This window comes from Brassica oleracea, chromosome C3, assembly GCF_000695525.1.
Source record: "Brassica oleracea var. oleracea cultivar TO1000 chromosome C3, BOL, whole genome shotgun sequence".
In the NCBI taxonomy this organism is placed as follows: domain Eukaryota; kingdom Viridiplantae; phylum Streptophyta; class Magnoliopsida; order Brassicales; family Brassicaceae; genus Brassica; species Brassica oleracea.
Genome location: NC_027750.1, coordinates 6,427,636 through 6,445,926, shown reverse-complemented (window position 1 = coordinate 6,445,926; position 18,291 = coordinate 6,427,636). Strand labels below are relative to the sequence as shown.

The 18,291-nt window shown below is 38.4% G+C and overlaps 8 protein-coding genes and 1 non-coding gene across 11 annotated transcripts; 3 read left to right on the top strand and 6 right to left on the bottom strand.

Annotated features, from left to right (window-relative positions):
• Positions 1-232: 232 nt before the first annotated feature.
• LOC106335134 lies at positions 233-2,447 on the bottom strand. Its single transcript, XM_013773571.1, has 3 exons — positions 1,621-2,447; positions 1,180-1,395; positions 233-1,092 (listed from the first exon to the last, which is right to left on the bottom strand). The coding sequence occupies exons 1-3, from the start codon at positions 2,299-2,301 to the stop codon at positions 1,069-1,071; spliced, it is 921 nt and encodes a 306-aa protein (XP_013629025.1). The 5' UTR covers positions 2,302-2,447; the 3' UTR covers positions 233-1,068.
• Positions 2,448-3,012: 565 nt separating this feature from the next.
• Positions 3,013-4,770, bottom strand: LOC106335133 (shikimate O-hydroxycinnamoyltransferase). The gene is made up of 4 exons (XM_013773570.1): positions 4,402-4,770; positions 4,136-4,314; positions 3,664-4,060; positions 3,013-3,592 (listed from the first exon to the last, which is right to left on the bottom strand). The coding sequence occupies exons 1-4, from the start codon at positions 4,631-4,633 to the stop codon at positions 3,075-3,077; spliced, it is 1,326 nt and encodes a 441-aa protein (XP_013629024.1). The 5' UTR covers positions 4,634-4,770; the 3' UTR covers positions 3,013-3,074.
• An 88-nt stretch (positions 4,771-4,858) lies between these two features.
• On the bottom strand, positions 4,859-7,513 carry LOC106335132 (shikimate O-hydroxycinnamoyltransferase-like). 2 transcript variants are annotated; one of them, XM_013773569.1, is made up of 5 exons: positions 7,471-7,513; positions 7,117-7,349; positions 6,864-7,042; positions 6,297-6,705; positions 4,859-6,169 (listed from the first exon to the last, which is right to left on the bottom strand). In XM_013773569.1, exons 2-5 carry the CDS (start codon positions 7,346-7,348, stop codon positions 5,649-5,651), a joined length of 1,341 nt encoding a protein of 446 aa, XP_013629023.1. In that variant the 5' UTR covers position 7,349; positions 7,471-7,513; the 3' UTR covers positions 4,859-5,648. The 2 variants fall into 2 exon arrangements, with proteins under 2 accessions (XP_013629023.1, XP_013629022.1); XM_013773568.1 differs by lacking the exon at positions 7,471-7,513 and having other exon boundaries at positions 7,117-7,454.
• On the bottom strand, positions 4,994-5,384 carry LOC106329749 (D-amino-acid transaminase, chloroplastic-like). Its single transcript, XM_013768396.1, has 2 exons — positions 5,132-5,384; positions 4,994-5,040 (listed from the first exon to the last, which is right to left on the bottom strand). Exons 1-2 carry the CDS (start codon positions 5,382-5,384, stop codon positions 4,994-4,996), a joined length of 300 nt encoding a protein of 99 aa, XP_013623850.1.
• Positions 7,514-10,112: 2,599 nt separating the features above from the next.
• Positions 10,113-12,444, bottom strand: LOC106328541 (D-amino-acid transaminase, chloroplastic). The gene is made up of 5 exons (XM_013767002.1): positions 11,954-12,444; positions 11,659-11,705; positions 11,247-11,413; positions 10,489-11,159; positions 10,113-10,390 (listed from the first exon to the last, which is right to left on the bottom strand). The coding sequence occupies exons 1-5, from the start codon at positions 12,117-12,119 to the stop codon at positions 10,296-10,298; spliced, it is 1,146 nt and encodes a 381-aa protein (XP_013622456.1). The 5' UTR covers positions 12,120-12,444; the 3' UTR covers positions 10,113-10,295.
• Positions 12,445-12,519: 75 nt separating this feature from the next.
• LOC106332037 lies at positions 12,520-13,926 on the top strand. 2 transcript variants are annotated; one of them, XM_013770493.1, is made up of 5 exons: positions 12,520-12,698; positions 12,783-12,852; positions 12,992-13,177; positions 13,300-13,339; positions 13,667-13,926. In XM_013770493.1, the coding sequence occupies exons 2-5, from the start codon at positions 12,850-12,852 to the stop codon at positions 13,723-13,725; spliced, it is 288 nt and encodes a 95-aa protein (XP_013625947.1). In that variant the 5' UTR covers positions 12,520-12,698; positions 12,783-12,849; the 3' UTR covers positions 13,726-13,926. The 2 variants fall into 2 exon arrangements, with proteins under 2 accessions (XP_013625947.1, XP_013625948.1); XM_013770494.1 differs by having other exon boundaries at positions 12,544-12,698; positions 12,780-12,852.
• An 820-nt stretch (positions 13,927-14,746) lies between these two features.
• On the top strand, positions 14,747-14,818 carry TRNAM-CAU. Its single transcript has one exon. It is a non-coding gene; the product is annotated as a tRNA-Met (tRNA).
• Positions 14,819-15,252: 434 nt separating this feature from the next.
• Positions 15,253-16,805, bottom strand: LOC106332520. Its single transcript, XM_013770988.1, has 4 exons — positions 16,420-16,805; positions 16,023-16,093; positions 15,677-15,938; positions 15,253-15,591 (listed from the first exon to the last, which is right to left on the bottom strand). Exons 1-4 carry the CDS (start codon positions 16,531-16,533, stop codon positions 15,397-15,399), a joined length of 642 nt encoding a protein of 213 aa, XP_013626442.1. The 5' UTR covers positions 16,534-16,805; the 3' UTR covers positions 15,253-15,396.
• Positions 16,806-17,581: 776 nt separating this feature from the next.
• Positions 17,582-18,254, top strand: LOC106335300 (early nodulin-like protein 1). Its single transcript, XM_013773781.1, has 2 exons — positions 17,582-17,750; positions 17,833-18,254. The coding sequence occupies exons 1-2, from the start codon at positions 17,582-17,584 to the stop codon at positions 18,201-18,203; spliced, it is 540 nt and encodes a 179-aa protein (XP_013629235.1). The 3' UTR covers positions 18,204-18,254.
• Positions 18,255-18,291: the final 37 nt, after the last annotated feature.

Here is an 18,291-nt window from a genome sequence, read left to right as displayed (position 1 = left end):
GTATGATTTTTTGATTTAGTTTTATGGGATGTAGCTTTAAAATTTCATATAGCTAAAAAAAATGAGGTTTTAGAAAATAAGGTTGTTACAGCCATTTTTTTATTTTTTTTGTTGTAGGTTTAAAAACCAATATAAAACATGATTAGTGATTTTAAAGACTGTAGGTAAAAATTAAAGCTAAAGTCACCTCATACAGCCCAACCAATCACCCCATTGTATATATGTATCTAATTTCCAAGAAAAATTGTAGTTAGGACAATCAAAGAACAAAGTGTCTTCAAAGTTACTGTCCTCCGTTACATTTGATTTGATTAGTCATGGAGGATTTAACATTATCAGTTGAGAGTTAAAGAAGAGAATATCACAGGAACATAATACCTAAAAGGTACCTTTCTGCTCGCGTTTTGAGACCAAAAACATTGGTCCAACGTTGAAGAGCAAACCAAACCAGATACTTTACTCGGTACATCGAGTTCGATAGGTCCCTCATTGGTCAATAAAGCAGTGCCAAAGAGATCTATCTTCTGATCCAGAACAGCCTAATGCTTCTTTGTGCAGCTACAAGAGCAGTGCATGCTGGCTTGTGGTCATGTCTACCACTAAAAATGTTTGAGAGGCACCACTCTTGATTTAAGATAATTATTCTAGGGATGAAAGAACCATACATGTTGATCAACTTTAGTTACTTCTTTTACCATCCATGTCTCTTTAGATTAGGCAGAGATGTAAGATTTTCTCTCTCTCACAATGCTAATGTAGTTCCATACAAATACTAGAGATTTACTCTTGGAAGGTTAAATATCTTAGAATATGAAACTAGAACCACGCTGCAATCAGGGGCGAAACCAGGCTATACATTATTGAGGCATGTGCACCCGTAATTATTATATATAGTTTTAATTTAGCTAAAGAAAACAAATAGAATCTGTTGGATCAAATGGAAAAGTGAGGTTGTGCACCCACATTAATCCGGGTTCGATTCCTTATTCTTTTCATTTTATGTTTTATTAATGATAGTGCACCCACCAGATAAATTGTCTAGCTTCACCCCTGGCTGCAATGTAGCTTCTAAAGCCAGAAGTGAATCATGGCCTATCCAAGAAACAAAACAAAATGTGTATAAGTTTTGAATATCACTTCAAGAATCACTTATCAAGTAGAAAGAACAGTGATTATTACCTCTTGAATTGAGTTAATGGCTCGATCCTCTTCACAATGAGAAACAAGTCGAGTTTGATGCAGTTCTGATCTTAAACTTCTCATCTCTGACTGCATTTCATTAATCTGCTCTCTAATCTCCTTTAGCAAACTCATATGCTCTGCCTCAATGCTCGTATCTTTTGGCGGCTTACTCACATTTCTTTTGTAATCACTACTCACCATCTTGCCTCCAACCTGTGATTATTTCTACTTATTATTAACACAAACCATTTTTCTAGCAAATATGATAATGATCAGGACCGGTCCTGAACATAGGCTGTTGAAGCATTGTCTTATGCCTCCAAAAAATTTCAAAAAAAAAATTATGTATATAAACCTTCAAATTTGTTTTAAATTTTTTTTATCCAAACTGTTAATAAATTGTCTATAGTCCCAAAAGTTTCAAAAGCGGTGACTTACATTTCTTTCTTCCGAGATGATTGTAAGGCTCTCCTTGGTCCTTGGAACCTCGTCTGAAGCAGTGAACCTTTCAGGGTTTTTGATCATCTCCATAATCGAACTGACATCACTCTTGGCTGACTCTAGGATAGTATTACTCACCTGCGAAACCAATGCATGTGAAATAGACTCACGCCTAAGCAAATGCCATTTAGATCCCTTGGCAACATCTCTCGACTCCGAAACCTCTCTCACATGATCGTCTATTCTTCTGATCTCTTCCCAACACGCGTTCAAGTCTTGACGAGGAGATAAAGAACTACTCTCAACACCTTTCTTCTCCTCGGCCTGTACATCAGCGCAGCCGAGGCTGAGTAGTTTGCATCTGTAAGCCTGAACCTGAAACTCAAGAGACGCCATCTCCATTTCCTTGCGGTAAATCAGATCTTCGAAGAGCGTCAGAGAAGTCTCAGCGTGGCACATCTTCTCCTCGGACATTCTCTTGTACTGACTAGTCTCCATCTCCAACGCTGCTTTCTCTCCCTGGAGGCGTAGAATCATTGACAAGGCCTCTGAAGCTGCTGTTGAAGAGGCTTCCCGTTCAGTGTCGAGCTCATGAGTGATCTTCTGAAGAAGCTCCTGCTGCGCTTGCATGGTTTCTTTGTTGACTCCCACACCTAGACTCATCGTTCTCTCCACCATCCTCTCTCTTATCCCAAATCTTCGATTCAAAACTTGCGGTGTTTTTGATTTATGGTCAACGTGAGAGTGTCAACCTATGAGATAAGAAAGCGGGAAAGAAGATATGAGATCTAAAGCCGACCAAGTATTGTCCAAAGTCCACCCAGGAGTGGGACATGCTAACGTGCAGACATGCTCTTTGTATTTTTTTAAACAATTGGCCAATAGTTTGTGAATTGACTTGATTGATATTGGATTAATTAACTGATTAATAGGGCTCAAACAGAAGACAAAGTTATTCAAAGAGAGGCATAGAAGCCAATTTACAAAAATTTAACTGGATTATTGGCGGGATGAGCCAGCCCGTGCAGTAGTGCAACGCATGGGCGACTTGTAGAGACCCAGATAGCAAGCTATCTTAATGGGCCTCCTCCCTTAAAAAATAGAGTTAATATCGTGTGACCCGATGGGCCACATATCAGATATTAAACTGATAAGAACAGATACTACACTTGATCTTAGCCAAAAGGCCGAGAAAGGTATGATTTGATATGACGCATTGCGTCTTTATTTATACTACTCCGCTCTTCTCCAAACCAGCTAAACTTGCCGATGTGGGACAATAAAAATCAAACACAACTGAGATATAAGGTTTCGATTTTGTCACAAAGCCGACATATAGAGAGCTTCCTACCTAAACTTACCAAGCTGAGTGTCTTCTCTAAACACATGAACACAAGAAAGCTTCCTTCTTTAAACACATAAACACAACTGAGACGAAAAGTTTGGGATTGTCACAACGCAGATACATTGAGAAACTCATAGAAGAGCTTCTGAAATTTACTAAGCTGAGTCTTCTTTAAGCACATGAACACAATAAAGCTTCCTTCTTCGTCTAAGCTCATACCCACAAAACCTTTCCCTTCATTCAAATGTGAAGTTCTCTTGAAGAAAGGCCTTCCCCATCCAAAATCCAATTCATAAACTGTCTTCTTGAGTAAACCAACGATGCAGAAGTTTGCTGCACAGCTGAAGATCGGATTGCCTTCACCAGGAACCAGCTGATCAAGATCAGGATGTCTCTCTAGACAGTCAATCGCTGATCTCAAGTACTCGTTGTTCATTTTCTTTATCTCTTCATGAACTCTCTTCACTGTTGCGCTGAAAGGCTCTCTGCGAAACTCACCCAGCAAGGATATGGGACGAGCGTGGAAGAGAGTGTTCCCAATGTATCCTTGTGGAAGGTTCGGTTGTAGTCTTGACCTCCCATCAATTATTATATGCAACCTCGTCAAGTGCTCTTCTCCTAAATCTGTAAAGTGAGAATGCTAGGCAAGTGTTAGTAAGAGGTTTTAGCTTCCAAATAAGGTTCAAGTTCATTACCTTCATTGGCAAAGCAAGCACAACGCCAGATATGAGCCACCAGAACCTCATAAGTACTACCAGCAACCTCTGCTTTGGCTCTAAGAGCTTTCACTTGGAGACTTGTGAGCTTGAGACTGGCAACTCCAGAATCAGAGTCAGGATTTGATCTGTAAGCCAGGGATTCCACGGGAGGATTGTGGAACGGAGGTGGTTTGTATTCAGTGTGTGGAAACACAGGGGAAGGAGGGTCTCGTGCACGGAGAACTGTGCGGTCGAAGAACGGAGTTATCTTAACCGGAAGTCCCCGAGCAGTTCTAGACCATGCTTCCATGAAACATACAAGAGAGCCAGCGTCTCCGAAAGTATGGTGTATAGAGTTTCCAATACAGATGGCTCCACATTTGAAGTATGTAACCTATCTGTTAAATAATCTTTCATAAAAGTCTATGTGCATGTAATGTCTATAGAAACAGATGGGGTAAAAGCTTACCTGTAAGAGAATAAGAGGTAAAGAGGAGATGTCTCCTGAGTAGTCAAGAGTAGGCATAAGTTGAGAGAGATCCAAACTTTGATTGAGTAAGCCAATGTCTTGTAGAGTAGAATCAGTCTCAGCCTCCACAAGCAATACTCCTTCTCCATTGCATAGAACCTCCAGCCTCCCATTCTTATCTACCACATATACAGAAGAAAGAAACATAGAAAAATGACAGGAGAGGTTGTTTAATCAGGGCTTTATTAGAATTTTTGGAGTCTTACCCTTTTGTAACCTCCCAGCGGCAGGATAGAAGAGGACAATAACCTTTCTCAGAGCATCGATGAGGGATTGAGTGTTGGGGAGACTTGAGGAGGAGGAAGAAGGGTTGTAAAAGTAGAGGATGCCCATGTGAAACCTCACTTGTATCAGGTCTAAATTGGAAAGCCATAGACTGTGTCTGGGTGTTTCCTCAGCTGGCTTCACGATCGTAGCTTGCTTCACATGAATCTTCATCTGATCCACGATCCTCTAAGGCTCCTGCTTCACAAGAAATCTAGGACGAGGCTAAGAATACGCCTGAGCTGATTGATACAGGGAAAGTGGAAGAGATTGAAGAATAAGAAGAGTCTAAAAAGGCTTTACCACTTTTGTCACCACCTCAACTTTGGAAAGACAGAAAAATAGAAAAGAAGTTTGTGGAGTAGACGCTACACAGCACATGTCAGAAACGGGTCCCACTTAGAAGTGAACCTTTACAAGCTATAGATAAATGGAATTGTATGTTTTGGATACAGCTTCAAGTTACAATAACAGCAAAACAATTAAATAAAAACAAAGTTGATTGTCTTTGGTGAGCAAAGAGAGTGGTTTGCCTCAGTATGGAACAAGCACACGAACAGAAGGTGGACCAGAACTCATGTCTTCCAGCAACAGATCCAGAAACAACAAACACATCTTCAATCAGCCATTCATAAACCATCAAGAACGATAAGTGAAGCTTCTAAATCTTACCATCAGCAATAACTTCTTCATCCCATTGAATCACAGGTTTGACGAGAACTCCGCTTCCAAGAAGCATCATCTCATCACCTTTCTTTTCATCTTCGACTGTCATATCCATAACTCTCACACTTATGAGCATCCCCTTGCTTACAAGCTGTTCAGCGAGTGTAATCGTTCTCTTCGCAGTACACCCATTCAAAACATTATCAAACCGCGGCATCACAAGCTCCTTACCACCGTTAACCACAAACGCCACGTTCATGTTTGGACCTTCTGCTATAATAAACCCATCGTTATCCACCCAAATACCCGCATATGCTCAATTTGCCTCTGCCTCCATTTGTGTGAGCGCCATCTGATCTTCGTAGTATAAGACCATCTAATCATTGACCCTTATATGTGATTTACTATAAAGATCAATAAAACTTGAGATTTGGCGGCATGAACCAAGCTGAGTTTTCTTTAAACACATGAACACCAGAAAGCTTCCTTCTTTAAACACATGAACACAACTGAGATGAAAAGTTCACAACGCAGATACATTGAGAAACTCATAGAAGAGCTTCCTGAACTTACTAAGCTGAGTCTTCTTTAAGCACATGAACACCAGAAAGCTTCCTTCTTCATCTAAACTCATACCTACAAAACCTTTCCCTTCATTCAAATGTGAAGTTCTCTTGAAGAAAGGCTTACCCCATCCGAAATCCAACTCATAAGCAGTATCCTTAGGTAGACTGACGATGCAGAAGTTTGCTGCACAGCTGAAGATCGGATTCCCTTCACCAGGAACCAACTGATCAAGATCAGGATGTTTCTCTAGGCAGTCAATAGCTGATCTTAAGTACTTCTTGTCCATTTTCTTTATCTCTTCATGAACTCTCTTTACTGTTTTGCTGAAAGGCTCCCTCAGAAGATCACCCAGCAGGGATATGGGGCGAGCATGAAAGAGAGCGTTCCCAATGTATCCTTGTGGAAGTTTAGGTTCTTCTAGTCTTGACCTCCCATCAAGTATTATATGCAACCTCGTCAAGTGTTCTTCTCTTAAACCTGTTGGTGAAAAAAAGAAAGAAAGTGTAAAGTGAGAATGTTGGGCAAGTGTTAAGATAAGAGCTGAATCATTCATTCCTGGATTCTCATCAAGAGAAGGCTTTTCCAACAAGATCAAACTCGTTACCTTCATTTGCAAAGCAAGCACAACGCCATATATGCGCCACCAGAAGTTCATATGTACTGATCGACTTATGATAAGCAATCTCGGCCTTCGCTCTAAGAGCTCTTAGTTGGAGACGTGTGAGCTTGAGACTGACAACTCCAGAATCGAAGTCAGGATTTGATCTGTAAGCCAAGGATGTCACCGGAGGATTGTGAAAAGGAGGCGGTTGGTATTCAGTGTGTGGACACACAGGAGAGGGAGGGTCCTGTGCACGAAGAACTGTGCGGTCAAAGAAGGGAGTTGGCGTAACTGGAAGTCCCCGGGCAGTTCTAGACCATGCTTCCATGAAACATGTAAGAGAGCCACCGTCTCCGAATGAATGGTGTATCAAGGTTCCAATACAGATGGCTCCACATTTGAAATATGTAACCTTTGTAAAAAAAATAATATAAGTAAGCTATCTGTTAAATTATTGTTCATAGAGTCCATGTGCGTGTAATGTAGATAGACTCAATATAAATCAACAGTTCATTGCGTCCACGTACAAAACAAAGCATTTTTAAAAGAAACAGATGTGGAAAAGCTTACTTGAAAGAGAAGAAGTGGTTGAGAGGAGATGTCTCCTGAGTAGGCAAGAGTAGGTACAAATTGAGAGAGATCCAAAGCTTGAGTGAGTAAGCCAACATCTTGAATAGTAGAATCAGTCTCAGCCTCTACAAGCAATACTCCTTCTCCATTGCATAGGACCGCCAACCTCCCATTCTTATCTACCACATATAAAGCAGAAATATATAAAAATGATAAAAAAAAGGTGTAATCAGGGTTATGTAAGAAGTCTTACCCTTTTGTAGCCTCCCAGCAGCAGGGTAGAAGAGGACAAGAACCTTTCTCAGAGCATCGATGAGGGACTGAGTGTTGGGGAGACTTGAGGAGGAGGAACAAGGGTTGTAAAAGTAGAGGATGCCCATATGAAACCTCACTTGTATCAGATCCAAATTGGAAAGCCACAGACTGTGTATAGGTGTTTCCTCAGCTGGCTTCACGATCGTAGCTTGCTTCACATGAATCTTCATCCTGCTTCACAAGAAAAAACAGGTACGCGACTTAAGAATACAACTCGATTAAGCCTGAGCTGATCGATAAAGAGAAAGTGGAGGAGACTGTAGGAGAAGAAAAGTCTAAAAAAGGCTTTTACCACTTTTGTCACCACCTCAGCTGGACAAAAATCTCATACGGACTGAATGGCCAAAAAAATAATATTCCACTACCTAAATTATTTTATATGACCAAGTACGTGTAAATGACGTTTTTGTCATTAACGATGGGTCAATATGAACCTTTCGATCAAATCATTTATGTTTTAATGAGAGCCATTAGATCATCAGAAGAAATAATGAATGAAATATTACAAAATTGCCATTAATGAAACATAATCATGAACTGTCAGATCTTCTCATCATGCTTTAATTTTGGCCATCGATTTCGCTCATCTCTCCTTCACTCTCATTCTATTTTCTTATCTCAACCATGTAATCAACTCACAGCCACACAAACTTCTTTATTTCATTCGCATTCGATTGGGTACAACCAGTATAACTCTTACAACTAAACATGTTAAAAAATTGAATAACTAGTATAACTAGTATATAAATGTTATAATTTATGTATTATATGTAGTTACAATAATTAACACGACTAATAAATCATGTTTTACATATGAAATAAACAAGGAAATATCATAATTGGTATATGAAGACAAAATTTCATCTATTTTATTTGAGATTTTTCATATTTTTTGTTAAATTATTACATTATATATTTTTTATTTTTAAGGTTGTTAACTATATTTGCAATATTATTATGATAAACAAACATCAAACATATTTTTACAAAGTTATAATGTGAAAATATTGGTAAAACCCTAAAACTAGACATATAAACAATTGATATATATTTTTATTATATATTAGACGAGTATTACTGGTATAACTAGTACAACTTTGACATTTCAGAAATTAATAAAACTAATTTGGTACTCCATATGAGAAAACAATCAAATATCCCAATTAGTATGTACTCAAAAAGTTTATCTTCGTTTATTTGTAGTTTTGGAATTATTTATTTGAAAATTACTGCATAATTTCATAAGTTTACATGATCTACTATATATTTTTAAGGTTTGTTAACTTGTTTGTCCACATAATTTTTGGAAAACATACATGAAATATATTTTTACAAAATTTTTTATTTCATTGTAACCGGGCAAATACATGTAAACATAAATAAGTGATACAACTGAAGTAACTTTATTTATTATGTGGTACAACTAATGTTTTTCGATTTCACAGCTAAGGTACAACTATGCACAAACGGGTACAACTCAAAAACTAGTACAACTAAAAAACTAGTACAACTATGTTATAGCCGGTATAACTAGCAAACTGGTTATTTTATTTAGTATTGTTTTAAATGTGCATCACATTTTAAATGTGTATCATGTTTTAAGCATTGTGGTTTTACACTAATGTCGAGTATTGACTAAAATACCTGTAAATTTAAACTAAAAAAAAATCATAAGAAAGAGGATCTTCGGGTTAATTTGGTGATTTATAGGGCTCACTAGCGGGCTGAGATTGCGCATCCGTTGACGGTTTCGGGAAAATACCACCTTGAGGGTCCGGTTGAGATGTTGTTTCTCTTTCGCAGTTCCAAGCTCGATGGGTTGGATTTGACAAGGACACACCCTTCTTCTTCTTTTTTGTTCGTCGCCGGTGAGTCGCTCTTATTCGTAGTCGACGCTCTCACCTTCTTCTTTCCGGTGACTCGCATTATAGAGCCATCGTTGAAGATTTTTCTGGATCCGCATCTAGTTTTTTGGTCTCGAGAGAAAAAGATGAAGATGATTTTTCCCGAAAATAGTACAACTAGTATAACTAGTACAACTTGTAAACGTATCAACATCCAAATCAAATATTATTAAAAATATATTATTCATATATTTGACACATGCAACCGAGGGAGATTAGACCAATATGTCTTATTGGTTCTACATCATCTTCTTCTATAGCATTTTCATATGCTGATACAATAAATAAAAGAAATTATAATGCCATTTTATAATTTCTCAAAGCCATGTCATCTTTTTTTGGTGATAATAAACATGGTAATGACGCATAAGAAAATCACTTATCATCTAGGTTATACTTAATATATTTATACTAGTTATACTCGTTTTAGTTGTACTAGTTGTACTAATTAGAGTTGCACTAGTTGTACTAGTAATATTTTGTGTTCTTCTTTATCTTGAATCTCGTATGTAAAAGATGAAATTTGATTTTGGATAATATATAATTGGCTAAATCTTTCTATAATATTTTGCGTTCTTCTTTATCTTGAATCTCGTATGTAAAAGATGAAATTTGATTCTGGATAATATATAACTGATTAAATATGACTATGGATTGATCGATTTGAGATAAGAAAGATAAAATTAGTGGATGGTTGATGAATTTTTTTTATTTTATTTTATGGTGATAGAACTATTAATAAAGAAAGGGGGAAGAAGAAGAAACTTTAGATTAAAGTTGGGTTGAATTTCATGTTTGAAACCGGTCGAATTCTGGGTAGGATAGTAATAACATAGGTTAGTAAATATGTTTAATTCCTTAGGTTTTTTAGTTAGATTTCTTTTTAAATTTAAATGTAAAAAAAAAAAAAAAAAAAGGGACGGGTCTGATTCAGATTTTTTGGAACCCAAACTAGCATTTGTTCCACCTCAACTTTGGAAAGACGGTAAAAATAGAAAAGAAGTGTGTGGAGTAGACGCTACACAGCACATGTCGGAAAAGGCCCCACTTAGAAGTGAACATTTACATTTTACAACGTTGATTGGATACAAATGGAACTGTGCGAGGCAGGACACAATTGGATATAATCTTAAAATTACAATTAACAGCAATGCAATAAAACAAAACTAAACATAAGTTGATTGTTTTTGATGAGCAATGAGAATGGTTTGGCTCAGTAAGGAACATGCACACGAACAGAAGGTGGACCGGAGCTCATGTCTTCCAGCAACAGATCCAGTAGCGCATTGGTTATAGGACCTTCTTTCCCTAAGTCAGATAAAAAACAAACCCATCTTTAATCAACAAGAACGTCAAAAATTTGATAGATGAAAGTGATTCTGCGCAGTGAAGCTTCTCAATCTTACCATCAGCAATAACTTCATCATCCCATTGAATCACAGGTTTGACGAGAACACCGCTCCCAAGAAGCATCATCTCATCAGCCTTCTTACCATCTTCAACCGTAATATCCACAACTCTCACACTTTTAAGCATCCCCTTGCTTACAAGCTGTTCAGCGAGTGTAATCGTTCTCTTCGCCGTACACCCACTCAAAACTTTATCAAACCGTGGCATCACAAGCTCCTTATTAACGACAAACGCCACATTCATATTCGGACCTTCTGCTATAAACCCATCGTTATCCACCCAAATACCCGCATACGCTCCTTTAGCCTCAGCCTCCATTTGCGAGAGCGCGTTTGGGAGATAGTTGACGCTTTTCACTGTTGCGAACTCTGGAGGCTTGATGGGGACGGAGGATGTCACTACCTTGACACCTCTTCGGTCAACGGTGAAGTCCTTTTGGTACACAATGGCGTAAAGAGATGGTTTGGGACATTGAGATGGAGATAGTGAGAAATCTCCTGGGCCAGCAGAGAGCCAGTATCTTAGAGAGCCATATCTACATCCAGAAACGCTCACGGTTTGGATGAGAATGCTTCTGATGGTTTCACGGTCGAACGGGAGTGGAATCTTGGCCATGGATGCAGATCGTAAGATACGGTCAAGGTGCTGATCCAATTCATAGAGGTATCTGCGTTGGTTACAAGGTAAGGAAAGCAAAACTGAGATGATTGAGTAATAAGACTAATAAAGGTTTTGGATACTTTAAGTGACTGACCCGTTAATGACCATGGCGGTATCAAAGACTCCATGACCACGATGAACCATGTGATCATCCAACGGAAGAACCATAGCAGCTGGATCAGTTGTGATTCCGCCGACAACGCTTGAGTACATGGCCAAGAACTGTTTCCCTTCTCCTACTAGTTTCAGCCTCTCAACAACCTCGTACAACACCAAACACAGTTCAATGATATACACAATCAACGCCTCGAGAAACATAAACAGACAAGCAACTATGCCTCAATCATTACAGCACTACATCTATAATATATTTTTGACAAAACTGAGAACAAAGCCTGAATATGCCAATGACCAAAATGAGAGCAGCTTTGATGATTCTTTCAGACATGATGGACGAGTAACAGACATGTAAAAGCAGAAAATGGAACAAAGAAACACAAAACTACCTCGTTGCTGGACAGAACAGGAACATTCCACGAGTGAGAATTTGAACCTGTGCAGACAAGGATTCAGATTTCTCAAAAAACCCTAATAAGACTAAAATAATTCATCGATTCCAAAAACAATTCTATGGTAACTAAAATGACAACTGATTTAACAAATCCCAATCCAGACAACAATGCCCAGAAAGGCCACGTAATCAAAGGTTCGAGACCGTGAAGTAAAAGTCGGAAGGCAGAGAATAATATATATTTCTTCACTAAGAAAACGAGTTGGTATAATATCACGCCAATTTCGAACCTGAGCACATGAGAGTCCTTCCTCGTGTACGAGGCAGTCGAAAGCCATGAAGACCTGAAGAACATGGAGCTCGGGACACAAAGTGGAGATTCCAAGTGTTAAATGACCACAGCTCCGGCCAGAAACCGGCGATAGGCTCAGGGAATGAAACGATTCGAAATGTCATCTGAAATAGTGAGCTGGAATCTGACTCAAAAAAAGCATTATAGATAGTCTAGTCCAGTTATTTGGGCCGACAGGCCCACTTCGATTTAATACGCAGTCTCAATAGTAGTTACGAGAGGCCCAAAATAAAATTTAACTGGATTATTGGCAGGATGAGCCAGCCCGTGCAGTAGTGCAACGCATGGGCGACTCGTAGAGACCCAGATAGCAAGCTATCTTAATGGGCCTCTTCCCTTAAAAAATAGAGTTAATATCGTGTGACCCGATGGGCCACATATCAGATATTAAACTGATAAGAACAGATACTACACTTGATCTTAGCCAAAAGGCCGAGAAAGGTATGATTTGCTCGGACACCTCGCCTCTTCTTTTATACTACTCTTCATGCCTTCCATTCTTATTTCGTGGCCGATGTGGGAATTTTAAAAGAGTAACACAAGACAAATCAAAACACTCTTTTTCAGCTAGCGGGTTTAGACGAGGCTTAACTGACAAATAGTCTTTCGTTCTTCGTTCTTGCCTCGTTCAGCTGGAGCCTGAGAAGAAGAAGCCAAACTTCCTCAGATTTTCCATTCTCGTGGTCAGTATCCTTAATTGATCTAGATCATTCGATTTCATTGTTATCTAATTCGAAAGTCTGAATGTTTTGGCGTCTGTGAAGCAGATTTCCCCCGGAAAGCAATCACGATCGGCTGCGGAAGAAGAGAGGATTGTTCAGTCGTTGTCTTGCCATGGTACTACTAGGTTTTAGTTTGATGGGTTTGATTTATCTTAGCACAGTCATCTTTATTCAATCGTTATATACTTATTTAGCTGGGAAAGTTGAGAGCTTTAGCCTTGGGACTGATTAGTCTGCGTTGATCTTGTTTGCAGGCCATGTATATCCGTGTCAAGCGCATGAAAGCCACTTACTTTATCCAATGCGATCCCACAGAGACTGTTTTGGATGTTAAGCAGAAGCTCTTTACCCTCATTGAGCAACCTGTTAGCAATCAGCGTCTCATCTTAATGTGTACCGAAGAAGTATTAGAGGATTCCAAGTCTCTAGCAGAACAAAAGGTATCAAAACATTTTGACAGTCTCCTATATGCCTGAGAATGAACAACAATTGTTCAAGTTTAAAGCTCATATGGAGGTTGTGGCTTGTTACTACTTACTATATTCTTTGTTTTGTTGTTCAGGTTGAGAATGATGAAGTCGTGGCTCTGACCTTGAGGAAAGGTACTTGACCCCTTATTGGCCTTTGCTCCTTGTAGTACTCTGGTTAATATAGCGCCCTAGTTGGGTATATAGGTAGCATGGACTAGTCGTAATGGAATATACATCTTGGTTTACTTGTAACGATAGATTTTATATGTTTCTTTGGTCTGTGAACTCCTTCAAACTTTATTGATTTGTATCGAGACTGTTGAAACGTTGCAATCTCTACAACCTTTGTGACTGGATATATCTGAACGTGGTTCTGTTGTTTATATCCCTTAGCTCTTATATTTAGCCCTCGTTGATTACAACAATTGTTATGATTGCATCTCATTCTTTCTTGTGCAGACGATGGCGACTTTGAGGATGTTGACATTGCACAGCCCACCGACTTTTCTGTTGCATGATGGATGGAACAGGCTGTATCAGGAGAACCTTTTGCTTCAACAGGAGAAAAGATTGATGTTGTTAACACGAGGAGGAGTCTATAAACGCTTCAAGTTTTATCTTTCTCTCTGCTTGTATCAATAACGCCTCTTTAGTTGTTACAAACAATTGTTGTAAGTAAAGATATTGAGATTTGGAAGTGCGAATTGCAGTTTGCGAGATTATAAGTTGTCAGTGAAGTCTTTCATGTTATCTCTCACATGTTTTCAATTGCTGCCTCTGAGGAGTTACAATGAACTAGAATATGAAGAGGAAGCAGAGCAGCTACGGATATCTATACATTTACTTCTGGGATTGTCTCAAGCAGACTCCAATGTTAGGCTTTGTAGGCTCTTCCCTTAATATGGGACTCTTACATGCTTTGCAACATTGAATTGAACTCGCTTCTTACGTCTCAGTAGGTCTTTAGTTTCAGCAATTGGTCACAGCAGGCTGTAGATTTCATACTAGGTTATATTATTCAAACTCCTGAGTTGCAAAAAAGGATATCTAAATCCTATGCTGCAATGCCCTTTTATTAGAAAGGCTGCTTTGCACTTATGAAGCTAACTTGTGTACTCGTTGCTTCATCTTCTCGCAACAAGATGCTCTTTTTGGCATGCCCAAGCTTCACCAAAGAAGCTGATATCTATGGCTAGGAGCTTGGGATCTGTTGAAGAATCTTTTAGTTCCATGATTACACAATTGATCAGAAGAATGTTCACCCATTAGATTATTTGCTGTTCTCAGAGAATATCCATTTTAGCCGAAAACTTAATGGTCATGGATATCATTCCCTGAGATGGATGAGTGCATGTTTATATAGTAAGTATTTCAAATTCTAATAATGAAAATGATTTTCTATGATACATAGGACAGCTGAGCTTGATTATGTTATCTTATGAACCTGCAGGATACAGCTTATTGAGTTATACAGTTACCCTGGGCAAGTTGAAGCATTTAAAGATGTTATTATTTGTATCTATGGTATTTAAGCAACAAATCAGAGTGGCGCAGCGGAAGCGTGGTGGGCCCATAACCCACAGGTCCCAGGATCGAAACCTGGCTCTGATAAATGTATTTTTTATTTCTCTTTTTGTTATTTTCTGTTTTATATGCCATTTTCTGTTTTGTTTCCATTTCTGACACATACATATTCCATTCGAGGAAAGCAGTAGCTTCTTTTGGGAGAAAGAAACGGGCTGTGTCTTCTTTACATGGACCGATCCACATGGGAATTAGCTCAAACCATTTTGGATAAACTCTTAGCCTACACAGGATGGTACCTTTCCAGGCTCTTGTTTTCAACTCGGACTCAGTGCTTTGTCTTTGTGTTCGGTATACACGAAATGTTTCTTTTAAGACACGTCTGAACACTTTCTGACCGTTGGTCTTGTTCCTGGACATTTTGGATCGCTTTCTGCAAATTTGCTTAACGGCACATGTCCAATATACAAAATGTCTCTTCTAGTCTTCTCTAAGGCGCCACTTCAAAGAATTTGACAAGATTTTTCAAGTTTCAAGCCACAATTGGATAACGTTTTTTCAAAGGAGAAGATAAGCAAATGATGCAGCTAAATTGATGTGAAGCTGTATATTATATGTTACAAGATACGTTGACTTGCGGAAGAAGAAAAGTATTCTTTTGACTTTTAGACTCTGAGAGGTGCAACAGGATCTTGCCATGAAATTTTCCTCTTATTTGATCCGTTTTCTCCATTCCTGCAAGAAGACAGCTTCATCTCTTTCTGCTGCTGCATCTCGATGATGCTCATTCTCTTACTATCTTCCACTCTCATTCCTTCTTCACTATTGTTCCCTGCTTCTGTTTCTTCCTCTTCTTCTCCCTATAATCAATATAAGAGGTGGTCAAGGTACTAAAGACAAGTTGGTTTATTTGTCCACATTGGGAGAGTGAAAGATGGTGCTTACAGATATTTGGTTTAGATCAAACAACGGGACTCTTTTCTCAAGACTTGTTTTGGTTTCATTTCCCCTGTGGTTTAAGTCAGGAAGTGAAACATGTTTAACTTCTGCTTCACTTCTCTTACTATCAGGAGACACTTCAACTCGAACGATTTGCGTCTTAATTTTCTTCCCACCATTTGATCTTCCTCTGATATTTTTAACACCTGGTGGCTGCTTAACAGGCTGGTCTTCTTGTCTCAAATGTCTGTATCTCCGCCGCAGAAATCTGATTAACAAACGTAAACACTTGAGAGAAAACAACATCAAAGACATAATAAAACATATTGTCAGGGAATGCAAGTATCTATACCTGACTTCGGCCAATAGTGTTGCCTTCCTGTTTAGCATAGTCTTTAACCTTTTTCTCATTGCTACAGTATCCTTTGTGTAATAAAACAAACAGCAACACGCGTTAAACTATATTAGATAGATCCAAGTGATCTTAAAGATCAGAGAAACAAACACTAAGAAGACAAAGTCCTCTGATAATATGGACACAGCAAAAGACTCTTTTGATCAGTTCAAGACTAACAAAGATTTGCATAGCTACACATGACAAAACAAAGTAATAGTCTAATGTTTCATCTTTCTATTTAACACAAAAAAAAAACATTTAGACATTCTCAGATCCAGAGACAGTATAGACCAGACCCATAAACTGAAACTTAATTTGTTAACTCAAGAAAGAAAAAAAAAGGAGTTGGTACCATATGAAGTTCTTGATAGTCTTGCATAAGGCTATGATGCCTAAGTCTTACTTTCAGATCCTCACAAGGATTAAGGTTGGAGGTAGTGAACTCGGCGTGAGTTGGATTCATCATATGAACACAAGATGTGTGATTACAGAATCACTGAAGGAAACATGGAGATAGATGAAGAAAAAGTTCTTGAAAGAAGGAATGGGAAGAGAGAGAGAGAGAGAGAGAGAGAGAGGAAGGTTCTGGGTTTCGTGTTGTATTTCCAATATCAAGCTTATGAGAAGTCAGAGAAGGACAAAGAAGCAGAAAACAAGGAGACATCATGTTGTTGTTAGTGTTGCTGTGAGAAAGGAAAATAAAATAAAAGCAAAACTGCTTTTCTTGGATGGGTTATGACAGCAGTGATGAAGATGGAAGCAGACTTGTGCACTTAATTGGTGGTGTTGGGTCAAGAGAAAAGCTAACTTCTTTTTTCTTTCTTTTTTAAAAATTATCAACAACCACCTTCTCCTTTTATTTAAATGGAGTTTCGTTGAAGAAATCTTGAAGAAAACGTCTCTCTCTCTTTGTTTCTTGTGTTACATTGTTCTCTGTACAAAAATAAACCATTCAAACTCTGGGTCCACTGAAAAAGAGACCGATGAGAATGGAGGTTGAGATATAAACTTCAGTCTTTATCAAGACAAGAAAGCCAGATGGTGGACGAGACAAAAAAAAAGCGTGATAAGATTCGCCTTTTAAAGCTTATATTATATACGGATTGTGCAGAAACTATGACTTGACTTGTGGAAACTGGTGCTGGGTTTTAGAGTTTTTCTTTACTGTCACATGCATTCCGTTTAATCTGTTTTAAAATAAAAATAGTTTAAATGATTCTAATGTGTGTTTAATGCAGCGATGACCCGTCAATCTGATGGAGGAGGGTAAACGCAATAGTGAAAGTGTTGGTTTTGGTCACAATTAACACACAGCTCTCTGTAACGTTTAGCTTCTTTCATTTCACGAGCTTTGTTCTTGATGGTCACGTTTTGGTTCATGTAAGAGATTTGTTTCGATTCAAGTAAGCCAAGTAAGAAAAAAAAATAAAAAAAAATAATAAAAAAAATATATATATATATATATTTTTGGCGAATTCACAATACACACAAAAAAACATCATCAAAAACTCACAATGTCTTCGCTTATGATATGTTATTTGTTTCTGTTGTTATGTTTGTTATGTGAAGGCAGGGAGATTCTAGTGGGAGGCAAGTCCAACACATGGAAAGTTCCAGAGTCTACAGAAGAAACACTAAACCAATGGTCAGAGAGAACACGATTCAAAATTGGAGATGCTCTCCGTAAGTAGTAGTTGATTTCACTTCACTATGGTTACATGGCCATGTTCTGTTTTCTCATATACTTATTGTTTTCCGTCATTAGTGTGGAAATACAATGCGGAGAATGACTCAGTGATGCAAGTGAGTAAGAAAGATTACGAGAGATGCGACAGATTAGAGCCTATAAAAGGATACAAAGATGGTCACACGAAGATAGAGCTAAAGAGATCAGGTCCGTTTTACTTCATCAGTGGCGAAGATGGGCATTGCCAAAGAGGGGAGAAGCTTCTTGTTGTTGTCTTGTCTCCAAATCACAACAGAAGCTATACAGCTGATGCTCCTTTAACCACACCGGTCACAGACAAGGGAAGTGATCATGTTCTGATCAATCAAGCACAAAGATCCATTGCAACTGCTTGTTTAATTTTTCTTCTTCCATTAGTCCTTTTTGGTTTAGTCTTGTTACCTCTTTGATCATTGTAATGCAATCACTGCATGGAACAATGTAACATGACCCAATTTGGTTCAGACAATAATTTTTTTTTTTTTGTCAACTACCCGT